At 55.6% G+C, this 13,223-nt stretch overlaps 1 protein-coding gene and 1 long non-coding RNA gene across 2 annotated transcripts; both read left to right on the top strand.

Moving 5' to 3' along the window:
- Nucleotides 1–283: 283 nt before the first annotated feature.
- On the top strand, nucleotides 284–2,162 carry LOC115913706. Its single transcript, XR_004061404.1, has 4 exons — nucleotides 284–424; nucleotides 681–859; nucleotides 1,472–1,665; nucleotides 1,970–2,162. It is a non-coding gene; the product is annotated as an uncharacterized LOC115913706 (long non-coding RNA).
- A 1,715-nt stretch (nucleotides 2,163–3,877) lies between these two features.
- On the top strand, nucleotides 3,878–6,706 carry OLFML3 (olfactomedin like 3). The gene is made up of 3 exons (XM_030965641.1): nucleotides 3,878–4,046; nucleotides 4,703–4,988; nucleotides 5,711–6,706. Exons 1-3 carry the CDS (start codon nucleotides 3,936–3,938, stop codon nucleotides 6,496–6,498), a joined length of 1,185 nt encoding a protein of 394 aa, XP_030821501.1. The 5' UTR covers nucleotides 3,878–3,935; the 3' UTR covers nucleotides 6,499–6,706.
- The last annotated feature ends 6,517 nt before the right edge of the window (nucleotides 6,707–13,223 follow it).

Genomic DNA, 13,223 nt, shown 5'->3' with positions numbered 1-13,223 from the left:
GGAGGGGACAGAGGCTGCAGTGCTGGGGCTGTGCTGAGGGTGGGTTTCTCTGCTGGGTCAGCCTGGGAGCACTGGCACAGCCATAGCCAGAGCTGGCCAGGGGCAGGGAGGACAGTGAGGAGAGCAACACATGCCAAGGACACAGAGAACCAGCCTCTCCTCTTACCTCCCTCCCTGCATTGTGCCTCCCTAATGGAATGAGGAAAAGCTGACTTTTCCCTTTACTCTCACGCAGTCTGTGGTCCCCCTCCCAAAATCACCAACGGGCAGCACTCCGGCATGGGCTTCACACGGTTCACCTACGGCTCTGAAGTGAAGTACAGCTGTGCAGAGGGGCTGTCCCTCATCGGGGACAAATCCCTCTACTGCACCTCCGAGGATGGGGAGAACCTGACCTGGAGTGGGCCTGCCCCGGAGTGCAGGGGTGAGTGGTTTGGGGTCACTGTGGGATCAGGGCATGGCACCAGCCTGAGCCAGGCCCTGGGGGCAGTGCCAGCACTCACAACAAACCGGGCAGGGCTGCCTGCAGATGCTGCTTCCTCCACAGGAGGGGGGATGATCCCTCTGGAAGTGACAGACCCTGGTTCTCCTCACCGGGGGCCATCAGAGCTCAGGAGGAGCAGCCCTGCCCGGTCTCTGCTGTGCCCAGAGCCCAGTGCCAGCTCTGCTCTGTCCCACAGCGGTTCGGTGCCCCAAACCCGTGGTGGAGAGGGGAAGGATGACCCCACAGATGTTCACCTTTCCCTACGGGCTGCTCCTGCACTTCTCCTGTGAGGAAGGCTTCGGCTGCGTGGTGCTGCCCAGAGCCAGTGCCTGGCTGATGGCACCTGGGACCCGCCCGTGCCCACCTGCCAGCCAGGTGAGTGAGCATTTTCTCCTCCACCTCCTGCTCCTGGATTTTTAATGTGCATTTTCCTTTCAGTTCAGTGTCCCAAACCCCCGCAGCAGGAGGATGTAGTGATTCACTAATAAGCTGTGGTATGGGGTGAATGAAACTGTGCCCTTGTAGAAGGGCTTCCAAAATCTCCTGCTCAGCCCATGGCCCCTGGCGCAGGGCAGAGGGCTTGGGGTGCAGGATTGCCTGGCTCTGTCCTTGGGGCTTCCTGAGTCCTTCTCCTCTTTGCAGAAGAAACAACTCTCCCAAAGCTGGCGTTTTCCAGGTAATAGTTGAGTTTTTATTGAGAGCTGTGTGCAAAGGAGTCTAAGACAGGTCAGGAGTTCACTGACTTTCCCTTCCCCTATTGCCAAATGTCCACCCCCACCGTTGGGATGCCTGGATTGAGACACTGCCAGAAACAGCAAATCCATAAGGAATTCACAGCCCCTTGCAGGGGCTGCTCTGACCTTCACCCTCTTCTTGAAGAGAAGTATTTTTGATTTCACAGCTCCACAATTTTAAGTTCCTCTGCACTTCCCAAACTCCTTCCTGACCTCTGGCTGAGCTGCCTTCTGCCCTGGGTTTTCCTTTCAGTCCTGTGTCCAGAACCACGAGTGCCCTTTGGAAGGCTGAAAAGCCCTTTGGGTGAGCAACGGTGGTACCAGACCAACGAGACTGTCACCTTGGAGTGCCTTCCTGGCTACCAGTTTCCAGAAGATGGAATGACAGAAAATGCCTGGACAGCCACATGCTTGCCTGATGGCAGCTGGACACCACTGCCCAAGTGTGTGAGTACCACAAAATTACAGAATGGTTGGGTTGGGGGGAGCTTTAAAGATCATCCAGGTTCACTCTGCTATGGTTGAACCTTCCCAGGTGCTCAGAGCCTCAGGTTGCTGAGCCTGGCTGAGTCCCTGGGTGGGTGCTGCCTGATTTCTGACACAAAAACTGCTTAAACTTCTCAAAAGAGTTTCATTTCTGGTCCTGAGGATGATGCAGCCCCTGTTGGGACAGCGCAGCCTCACAGCTGCTGTTGCTCTGCCTCAGTCCATCCTCACAGGCTTTTCTGGTCTTTGTTTTCCTGTTTAACAGATGAAAGAAGGCGATGCTGATGTGTGTCAAGAGGTTCATTACATTAAATCGACCTTTGAATGTGGTGTGCCTGTGGAAAAAGTGAAAAGTCTGCTGGAAATCCAGAAACTGTTCCTGGAGATTAAAAAACTAGAGATGGAACTAGAAGAGTGAAAAGAAACTGGACCCTTGTAGTGCTCACCTTTCCTTTGGTGAACTCACAGTTTGTGCAGTCCCAGCATCTCTAAGAAGGTTCTGGGTGTTTTAAGGTTTATGTCTGCATGCCGAGAGCCAGAAAAATAATCAGCAGTGCATGGGAGGCTGCTTTTGCTGCACTGGATGCCAGAGCAGGGAGTGGGTTTTGCTCTAACCTACAAGCTTGATTTGCTCTTTAACTAATAAGTTGTTTCATGTTTCATATTAGGAAGAATAGAAAGAAATTAAATTTAGCTTTTTAAAATCACTGTCTTAACTGTGGTAAGCTGAGGCAAAAGGGAGTGAAGTCCAGAAAAGCTGAGATGAGTCCAGAGTTGGCTCTGAAGGTGCTTTTGCTGCCATGGTTTGGGTACATTTGGGTACATGGTTTCTGCTGCTGAGGTTTGGGTACATTTGCACCCTGCTGGAAACAGTGGTGGCAATAAGTGTTAAACCTGATTTCTGTCCATCCAGCTCCTGATTTCTGTGTGTCTGGGTAAAGGCAGCTCACAAGAAGTGAATTGTAAAAGCTGCCTCACCTCATCCCTGGGTTCAAACAGGTTCTTGGCCATGCCAAATATCCGAGCTGGTGTCATCTTCCACATCCCAACTTTTGGTGGGCAAATGCTAACAATAATTGTTGGCCAGTGCTCACTGCCAGCCTCAGCACAAAATAAGAGCAAAGCAACACAAATAACAGCTGCCTGGATCCCCTGGCTGCTCTGGGGCTGGGCTGGGGATGCCACCTCCCAAGCCTGGGGTTGAGCCGTTGCTTGATGCTGTCACAGATCCAGCCCTGGCTGATGCTTTCCTGCAGGGGAACCCTGGGCCATCCCGAGCACCCTCCTGGAGCAGGGAAGGAACCAGAGAAGGGGCTCCTCACCCGGGGAGGTGTTCTCCTGCTGCAGGTGACTGAGGGTCCCCTCGTGCCATGGCCCACTCCAGGCCCTCCAGCAGCTCCAGCAGCTTCCTGGTGGGATCCAGGGTGACACAGGATCCCGGGGCTGCCGGACACCGAGGAGTGCCTGCCCGGGGACATCTGCTCCAGGCTGCCCGAGCCCTAAATACCCTCCTTTGTATCTGAAACACAGCCCCAGGCTAGCATCCCTGTCCCTCCTGCTGGCTGGCACTGTCCCTGCCCATGGGACAAACCCTCTGTGCTGGCAGTGTCCCTGTCCCCAAGGGACAAACCTGCTTGGCTGGCACTGTCCCTGTCCCAGGGGACAAACCCACTGGGCTGGCAGTGTCCCTGTCCCCAAGGGACAAACCCACTGAGCTGGCACTGTCCCTGTCCAGGCGACAAACCCGCTGGGCTGGCACTGTCCCTGTCCAGGGGACAAACCCGCTGGGCTAGCACTGTCCCTGTCCCAAGGGACAAACCTGCCGTGCTGGCAGTGTCCCTGTCCAGGGGACATCCCTGTCCCCAGACCTGGGCATGGCCAAGGCTCAGGTTGGCCGCTGGCTTTGGGCACTTCTGCGGACAAGAAGCCAGGGCTGTCCCCTGGCTGTCCCCAAAGTAGGGCTCATGAGGACGTGTCCTGTCGCTCGGGGCTCCTGCAGCTCTCCCCGCGCCCCAAACTCCTGTCCCCAGCCCGTCCCCAGTCTCCTGCCCCATCACCACGGCTCAGGGGCAGCGCGCTGCCTGGGGCACGAAGGGGTTAAAGCGCCCGGGGCTGGTCTGCGGGGAAGGAGCAGCCTCCCCTTCCCTCCCTGTGCACATCTGGATGCAATAAGGGCTGGGGAGGCCGGAGCATTCCTGAGCACTGAGCTGGAGGCTGCTGCGCTGCCGGCCATGGGGCCCTGGCGCTGCCTGCTGCTGCTGCTGCCGCTGCTCGCCCCGGCCCTGCGCGCCCAGCAGCAGCAGTTCATGGAGTACGTGGAGCGCCGCATCACCCTCCTGGAGGTACAGCCCCGCACCCCGAATCGCCCCGGGACAGGGAGCCCAACCCTTCTTCAGGGAGGCCATGGGGCTGGGAGCGGGGCTGGGTGAGCAGGAGCTGGGGTCGGGATGGAGCAGGGGGTGGGGAGCCCTGGCAGCTCCTGCTGGGGTTCTGCACAGCCCAGCTGCGATACACCGGGGCAAGATGGGTGTGGGAGCGCTGGGGGATGGGGTTCGGGGAGCAGGGGCATTGTGGGTGTGGGAGAGCTGTGGGGACATCACGGGAATGGGAACATCACAGGAGAAAGGGCTTTGTGCGTCTGGGAGAACTATGGAGATATCACAGGAATGGGAACATCACGGGAGAGCAAGGACATTGTGGGTCTGGAAGAGCCATGGGGACATCACAGGAATGGGGACATCACAGGAGAAGGGGCATTGCAGGTCCAGGAGAACCATGGGGACATCACAGGAATGGGGACATCACAGGAATTGCAACATCACAAGAGAAGGGGCGTTACAGGTCCAGGAGAACCACAGGAGCGGGAACAGGGTGGGATGGGACCCAGAGCCACGAGCCCCATGTGGCTCCGGGGGCTCCCCCAGCCTGCGCAGGCTGGGACAGCTGCCATGGTGGGCTGTGAGGCTTGGAGACCTCAGTGTCCCCTGGGCCACCGCAGGAGAGGATCTCCCAGTGGCACGACCAGAGTAGCCGCTACTCCACGGAGCTGCGGGACTTCAAGAACCAGGTGCTGGGGATGCTGGAGGCAGCCGAGAAGGAGCGGGAGGCGCTGCGGGCAGAGGCCGAGGGCGCGGCTGTGCGTGTGGACCGGCTGGAGAGGGAGGTGGACTACCTGGAGACACAGAACCCCGCCCCGCCCTGCGTGGAGGTGGATGAGACACTGATGGACAAGCAGGTGGCCACAGCCAAGCAGAGGAAGAACGAGAAGTACACCAAGCTCACAGGTGAGGGGTTGCCGTGGCTCCCTGGGGGATTGGATATTTTGCAAATCCCTTATAATTCAAATTAAATTTGTACCTGGTGTTGTAGAATGGAGTTTAAATGTTAACCAAGCTCTTAGGCAAAGGTTTAAATCTCGGAGGCACTATAGAAAGAGCTAATATTTCCCACAAAGTTGGAATTGCCAAAAGCTGTGTCACGGTGACTTGGATATGAATTGGATACTGCCCTTGATGGTTGGGTTCAGGGAGACCCAGGAGCTCAAACTCGCAAAGTGCTCAGCAACCTGCATCCCCCTGCACGGCAGATGAAACCACCCCAGGGGTTGGAATGACTCCTGTCTGAGGGTTACCCTGACCCTTCCCGGCCCACCCCAGTCCAGGTGTCCCCCAGCCACAGGCCAGGGCATTGTGTCCCAGCAGGGCATCTCAGATGTCTCTGGCACAAGCTCCTGCATCACCCCTGGCCTGGGATCTGCATCCAAGCCCTGGGCTGGAGCCCTGTGCATCCCCAAAGCCTCTGGGGCAGGGCTGGGGTGAGGGTGGCTCCCCTGCCTGTGGCATGGGTGCACTAGAGGACTTCCCAATGCCACCAGGGATGCACCTAAACACCTTCAGTGAATTTCCAAGGGGTTTGGGTGGGACAGGGTGAGAACCCAGCACAGAGCAGCAGCAGTGCTGCAGGGCTGGGCTGTTCCCAGGCTCTCACAGCCACCCCTCTCTCACAGACTGCAGTGACACCATCGCCAGTGTCCGAGCCATGAAGATCCTGAAGCGTTTCGGCAGCGCCTCAGGGCTCTGGACCAAGGACGCTGCAGGGAGCTCGGAGAAGATCTACGTGTTTGATGGCACCGCCAACGACACAGTTTATGTCTTCCCCCGCATGCGGGAGTTCACCCTCTTCTCTGCCACCCGCAAGGCCGCCCGCATCAAGCTGCCCTACCCCTGGGTGGGCACCGGGCACCTCGTCTACGATGGCCACCTCTACTACATCCGCCAGCAGGGCCTGTCCTTCCAGGTGATCAAGTTCAACCTGGCCAACAAGACGGTGGTGGACAGCTCGGTGTTCCCGGCTGAGGAGCAGATCCCCGTCTTCGGCCTCTCCCCTTCCACCTACATTGAGGTGTCGGCGGACGAGGAAGGCCTCTGGGCCATCTACGCCACCAAGGAGGATGAGAAGAACATGTGCCTGGCCAAGCTGGACCCCGCCTCGCTGGACATCGAGCAGATGTGGGACACGCCGTGCCCGCGGGAGAACGCCGAGGGCGCCTTCGTGGTGTGCGGGGCGCTGCACGTGGTGTACAACACGCGCCTGCCCAGCCGCGCCCGCGTCCAGTGCGTCTTCGACGTCAGCGGCACGCTGGCCCCCGAGGACGCCTCCCTGGTCTATTTCCCCAAGCGCTACGGCTCCCACGCCAGCCTCAAGTACAACCCCCGGGAGAGGCAGATCTACGCCTGGGATGACGGCTACCAGATCATTTACCGCATGGAGATGAAGAAGAAGCTGGAGGTCTGAGGGTGCGGCCTAACCCGGCCCAACCCGGCCCGCAGGACGGCATCTCTGTCCCTTCTACCATCACTGTGAAATGAGGAAATGCTGGATCCCCACCTCAGCCACCCCCCGGCGCTGGTGTCCCCACCTGGGAGCAGCCAGCAGAGTCCTGGACTAATTTAATGAGGTTTTCTTTTCTGATATAATGAATAAATAGTACGCAGCGAAGTGCGGCCGCCTGCCTGGGGGAGTGTGGGGCGCTGGGCAGGGCTGTCAGAGCCCCGAGCTCCACCTTGCCCCTGAGACACCCCAAAAAACACTTCCCAAGGGTGGGGTGTCCTTGCAGAGCTCGGAGCAGAGAGCACAGACAGACCTTGGCTGGGTTCCTGGGCAGGGGTTTGTGTTTGGTGAGGGTTTTGGGAGGGCTTAGGGCAGAGATGGAACACGAGGCTTTGGGCAGGCTGCTGCTCAGGGCCAGCTCGTTTTACATGTACAAAACTGTGAGCAAACAGCAAAATCCTTTAATCCGGGAGGACAACAGGAGATTTCCCTCCCCTGCTGGGGCGGTGCTCCAGCCAGCAGGCCCCAGATGTTGCTGATTTACTGAGTTTGTCTGTAATGAAGCTCAGGCCGCCTCCCCCTGCAGCCGTAGAATCTCCACCTTATGTAAGGCCCCGGGTTGCCCCATCCCCTTCCCTTCCCTCTTCCCCGGCACAGAGCAGCCCCAGAGGGGATGGGGCAGGACAGGGCAGGTGCTGGGAGCCCCTCAGGGGCTGGGGACAGCCCCAGTTGTCCCCACACCGTGTCTGTCCTTCCTGCCCCAGCAGAGACTGTCTGCCGTGCTCTCCCTCACCCACACCCCTGCAGGGCGCAGGATTTGCCCCATTTCTGTCCCTAGAAACCCAGGATTGCTGTGGTTTGTTCCCATCGCAACATCCTGAGAGCACAGAGGATGGATTAGGAGGTGTTTCAGTGCCATGAGTGTCCCTTTTTCCCCAATTCTGGGGACAAGCAGTGAGGCCATGGGCCAGGCTGGCTGGGTCCTGCTGGTGCCAGTGCCAAGCTGCTTTTTTGAACACCCCGGGGAGGTGCCAGCCCTGTGGGGAGCACCTGAGGGGGGTCACCTGCTCTCCCAGGGCTGTGCAGTGGCCATGCCATCCCCCTGCCACCCTAAATCCCATCCAGCTGTGCCCAGCTCAAGCCAAACTGTTCTGCCACACGGAGGGCACTTGGTATTTGCCTCAAGTTCTTTGGTATTATAATCAAATTTGTTGCATAAGAAAAATCTTCAAATACCCACTTTGAATGACTGTAATTGGCTGGTGCTGAAAGTTCAACACACAGTGCAAGTCAAGCAGAGAAATTATTCAAGTGTGAAGGACTCTGTGAACTGTCAAGTTAATTTATGGCCCTTTTCAAGATCAATAAGGGCAGAAACAGAAATATAATTTTCAGAAATCTCACAGTAGTAAATAATTACACCCATGATTTCTCCAGCCTGAATTAAAATTGATGGGGCAGTAATGATTGTGCACCAGCAACATCTTGTAGCTTGGAACATGTTCTGTGCACTTCCCTGTGACACCTGGAGCCTTCTCTGCTCCAGGTGAGCACCCCCAGCTCTCCCAGTGTAGGATAGATGGGGGTAGCACACTTGGGATGGATGGAGACGAGAAATCTCTGCAGCCAGGTCGTGGAATTTGTGGGTTATTGCAAAGGGCCTGGGTGCAGGGCCCTGCTGGGAGCTGCCAGCCACAGCTGGAGCAGGACTGAGAGAGGAGAGGGGTAGAGAGTAAAAGCATAAGAGAGTAAAAGGGGTAAGACTATAGAAAAGTAAGAGCTAAGAGACAAGAGGTAAGAGTTAAGACAGCGAGGTTCCCGTTCCAATACAATAAATCATCTTCTGTGTTGAATATTCTGATTCTCACTAACCAATTGAGTACAATATACAAATCCTACAGCATTTCCATACAGCCTATAAGAATCATTACATTACCACACTGTGTTACATTTTAAACCCTAAAAACTCCTCTTTGGGCCCTTCTGCCAAGCCAGCAGGGTCTGCTCTGACCCTTGGAGCTGTCTGCAAGCAGAGGGTGTTGTTCCATCAAAAGGGGATCACCTTCAGCTGGCCACACCATTGTTTTCCAGTTGTTCAGTAACTGAGGGATCTCAAAGCTTGCTTTCATTTCAATCTTGCTTATAGTTTCTATATTCTCAAAATCTTTTGCCAGGCAATCATATTTATAAGGCTTTCCTGTTTCATCTTCCCCACCATCCCAGCCTGGCTCCAGAGGGGCTCCAGACCTGGAGCAGCCCTGTGGCTCCTCTGGAATCTCTGCAGAGCACATGGGCAGAGGTGCCACTCACTAAACCAGGTCAGCCAGAGCCCCACGAGCTCCTGTGAGATTTGTTTTTGTGCAAACTCCTTGGGAATGAGGAGGAAAAGGAACAAAATTATTGCAGCACCCGATGGGCTCCTAGAGCACAGCACTTATCTCACACTCCACATCTTCAAAGTACTTCAGGAAACGTCAACTAATTAATCCTTGGAATAACTCCCGTCAAGCAGAGCAGCCTGATCTCCATCTGCTGGCAAACAAGAGACAAACCCCACGTGTCTGATCAGCAGGGGTGGCTCAGCTCTGAGCTGGAGGCTCGTTGTGACACCGGGTGGGGACCAGGGCTCTTCAAGCTCTGGGTGCTGCCAGCTCCTGGAATCAGGAGTGTCCTGAGCTGGAAGGGACCGACAAGGATCAAATTCATCCCCTGGCCCTGCACAGACAGCCCAAATCCCACCCTGGGCATCCCTGGCAGTGCTGTCCAAACTCTCCTGGAGCTCTGCAGCTGTGCCCATTCCCTGGGGAGCCTGGGCAGTGCCCAGCATCCTCTGGGGGAAGAAACTTCCCTGAGATCCAACCCAAACCTCTTGACACAGCTCCAGCTGCTCCCTTGGGTCCTGTCCCTGCTCACAGAGAGCAGAGATTGTCCCCAGGCTGCCTCCAGGATGGAATCACCCTCCTCATCCCGCCAGAGCTGAGTCCCTGCCATCCTCCAGTGCCACAGAGGAGTGTGAGGGACCTCAGAGAGACCTGTGTGAGTGACCCTGCTGGGAGACAGGAGCAGCAGGGCCACAGGTTCCTGCTTGCCATGGCATGGACACCCCCAGCCCCATGGAGCTCTGCAGGCACCAAACTCCTCATCTCCTGCTGGGGTCATCAATTCCTTGTTTTACTTGTTTAAGTATTTATTGGCCCCATGAGGAGAAAGCAAAGGTTGCACCACAGCTGGGGGAGTTGCTGTCAGAGCTCTTGGTGCCCTCAGGGGTGTGGATTGTCCCCACCAGCCACCCTGGCACTGCCCAGGCCCAGCCAGGAGCCCCAGTGGGAGCAGCAGCACCTCCATGGGACCCAGGGATCCCTGGTGGGATGCAGGGACCCCAGAAGGATGCAGGGACTTCCAGCAGGTTCCAGGGACCCCAGAAGGATGCAGGGACCCCAGAAGGATGCAGGGACTTCCAGCAGGTTCCAGGGACCCCAGAAGGATGCAGGGACCCCAGAAGGATGCAGGGACTTCCAGCAGATTCCAGGGACCCTCGTGGGGTGCAGGGACCATGGCAGGATGCCAGGAGCCCTGGTGGGATGCAGGGATCCAAATGGGATGCAGGGACCCCTGGCAGGGCTGCCTCAGTTCTCTCTGTCCTGTGTGGAAATGGATTTTTGTGGCTGCTCCCAGCTGCCTCTGCCCTCCCAGCCATTCCTGCTGCACTGAGAGATTCTCAGGAAAACTCAGCCTTGACTCAGGGTCTCCAGTGGCAGAGAGTGCCTGGTGCTGTGCAGGTCACCTGGGGCTGGCATGGGCAGCCTCTTCCCCACAGAAGGTTGTGGAAAACCTTCATTCCTTCATTCCTTCATTCCTTCATTCCTTCATTCCTTCATTCCTTCATTCCATCATTCCCCTGCCCTCGGTCCTGTTCAGCCCCAAATGGGATCAGCTCTAGGGCCAGCATTGCTCCTGTCCCCCCTCCCGGGGCTGCAGCAGGAGGTGGCCCCACAGCCAGCTCAGGGGCACTGGGATCATCCTTTCCCAAAGGATGGTTAGTGGGAAAGATGCTAATGGGGCTGCTCCAGCCTTCCCCCGAGCCTGCAGCTCCCTGGGCTTTAATTGCCAAATACTTTATCTCTTTAGAGAAGAGCCTCTGTAAGTAATAATCCCTTTCATCTCTGCTCCTCTTGAAAAATGCTCCTCTTTGCAAGGCAATCTGGGCAAGTAAATTGAGAAGTTGTGTTATCAGTGGGAAAGAGAAACTCAGATCTTTGGGCTAATTTTTTTCTCCTTTGTCTCATTCTCAAGGATATTGACTTTATTCCTCTCCCTGACTCTTTTCCAGCTCACAGGAGCTATTGATAAAGTGAAATGGTGGCTCAGTGTGTCCTGTTGGAAACGGGGGAACTAAAATTAAAACCAGGCAACTGAAACAAGTGCATTATGAAGCTCCCATTGTATTGAAACAGGAAGAGGGGGATAATTCTCCATTTAATACTTCCTTAATGGCTGGTTGGCAACTCTAATCACTGGCTTTTCACTTCAAATAGGTTCTCCTGCCCACGGAACATCTGGCTGAGGTGTAACTCATCACACAGCAGCAGCAAAGGGAGGCAGCAAATCCCCCCCCCAGGGGTTCCCAGCAGGGCTGGGAGGACACCAGGGCTTGGGGACACGCCAGGAGGGACACAGAGAGGCAGCCAGCCCTCAGCATCTCCTTATGGAAGTGCAGAAGAAGCAAAAGCAGATTCACCCAAAACGCTTCCTGCCATGGGCATCGTCCCTGTGCCAGGGGGATCTGTGGTGGGGCGCAGGGGTTTGGGGTGTGTGCTCCAGCCCAGCTCTGATATTTCTCATTTTGGCGCTGTCAGTGAGCCCAGGGACCTGCAGAGCACTTTGTGGGACACTTTGTGTCCCTCCTTTGGGGATAGGAGGGCCCTGGGGCTCCTGTGGGTGCCAGAGGAGGTGGCAGATGTGCCCCTCACCTGGAGCTGGCCTGGCCCCAGCAGAGCCCTGGGCCCCCTCACCCACAGCCTGGTGGAGATCCTGGTGCCCTGTTGACATCTGAGGATGGGCACACTAGGCCCCTGTCACCCTGATTTTTTAAGATTTTCTAAGCCTTTTGATGTTTGCATTCTTGTAGCAAACTTTCTCACACACTTTTTGTAAATAACTGATTGTTTTGCATTCTTTTATGAAAGAGAAGAAATTTAATAAGCTGTTGGTTTGTCCAGTGTCATTGGAGAGGTGGCACTGTCACCCTCCAATCCACTGTCTCTTTTGGAAAACTATAAATGTTGGAGTCAGAAATTAAACTTCCCTTTCCTTCACCTTGAGAGCAGCAGTGTGTGTGCTCGTGTTGTGTCCTACAGTGACATGCCCCAGCTGGGTCCAGCCCATCCCCACCTCCCCCTGCCCCAATTCTCCTCCTCAGACCCCAAAACAGCTCCTGCAAATCCTCCATGGCAGGATTGACCCCTTCAATACCAACATCAGTGTCAGCTGCCACCTCCTCTCACTGCTGACCTGGCCTTGCCTGGGAAATTGAAATGTTCACCTTGTTAGAGAATAAATGAAGAAAGAAATAGAATTTAATCAAGAGACATCAGTAAAATAAATGCCATGAAATTTTGCACAGCTGGGGTGTCATCATCAGCTCCCCTGCTCCCTCCTCAGCCCCCAAACCCTCCAGAGACCTCACACCCACTCTTGCAGAGATGTTCTTCACCTTCCCAAAGGAAGGAACACAACTGAAATTTATTTTTAAAAGGTGAATTTTGCAGAATGACAGGGCCCCTGCAGATCTGGATCCCTGCTGTCCCAGCCAGCCTGGGGATGCCCAGGCTCCTCTCATTCATCCTTCCCAATGCTGTCTGCTCCTTCCTTCCCTCTGGAAAGGAGCAATAAAAATAAACCCTTCAAACAGGGAGCTCACAGCCCTGTCAGAGGAGCGCTGGCTTGTGACACACCAAGTTTCAAGATTTTCTGGACAGTTGCATTTACTAACAGATTTTTCTGCTATTTTGGTTCTTTGATCAAGATGGATTATTCTCCCTGAGCTGCTCCCATTGGTGGTAATGTGTCTCCATCCCCTCCAGGAAGGATTTTGCTGACACAAGGGAGACCCACACCCCATCCCAGGGATTTCACACATCCTGCAGGCTCTACATGATTTCACCAGGATTTTCTTTGGGGTGTTATTATTACTAATGCTGTTATATCAAAGTTGTTTCCTGAGGACAGAAAAATACCAGCTCAGCTATTCAGCTAAGCAGTTCTTTAATTTCTTGCCTCTCAAAATCAGCTCCCCAGTGCCTTTTTTGGAATGGATCTGAATTTTCTGCTTTAATCCCTCTTCCTGAGGCAAAAGTGCTGAGGGGTGAAGCGACTCTCCCTGGGAAAGGAGGGCTGGGGTCTCTTTCCCAGTGCTGCAGCTCAGGGATTGTGAGTGAGCTCCCAGAAATATCAGTGGAGATTTTTGATCTCTTTGGCCCTAAATCCCTCATCCCCAGCTGGGAGGCAGCGGCAAACTTGGGGTTCCCAGCCCTCCTGATTTCCCTCCCATCTGCTGGCTGGGGAAGGGGGAGTGGTGCAGGCAGGGCAGGGGAGGATGGAGCGGCACAGGGAGGCAGAATTTGGGGGGCTGGAGCAGTTTCCCCCCAGCACAGCAGCCCTGGCTCTGCTGTGTCCTCCTGCTGCAGGTG

The sequence above is a fragment of the Camarhynchus parvulus genome, chromosome 26 (genome assembly GCF_901933205.1).
Source record: "Camarhynchus parvulus chromosome 26, STF_HiC, whole genome shotgun sequence".
In the NCBI taxonomy this organism is placed as follows: Eukaryota; Metazoa; Chordata; class Aves; order Passeriformes; family Thraupidae; genus Camarhynchus; species Camarhynchus parvulus.
Note: the sequence above shows the minus strand (reverse complement) of the source record. Positions and strands in the feature narration are given on the sequence as shown.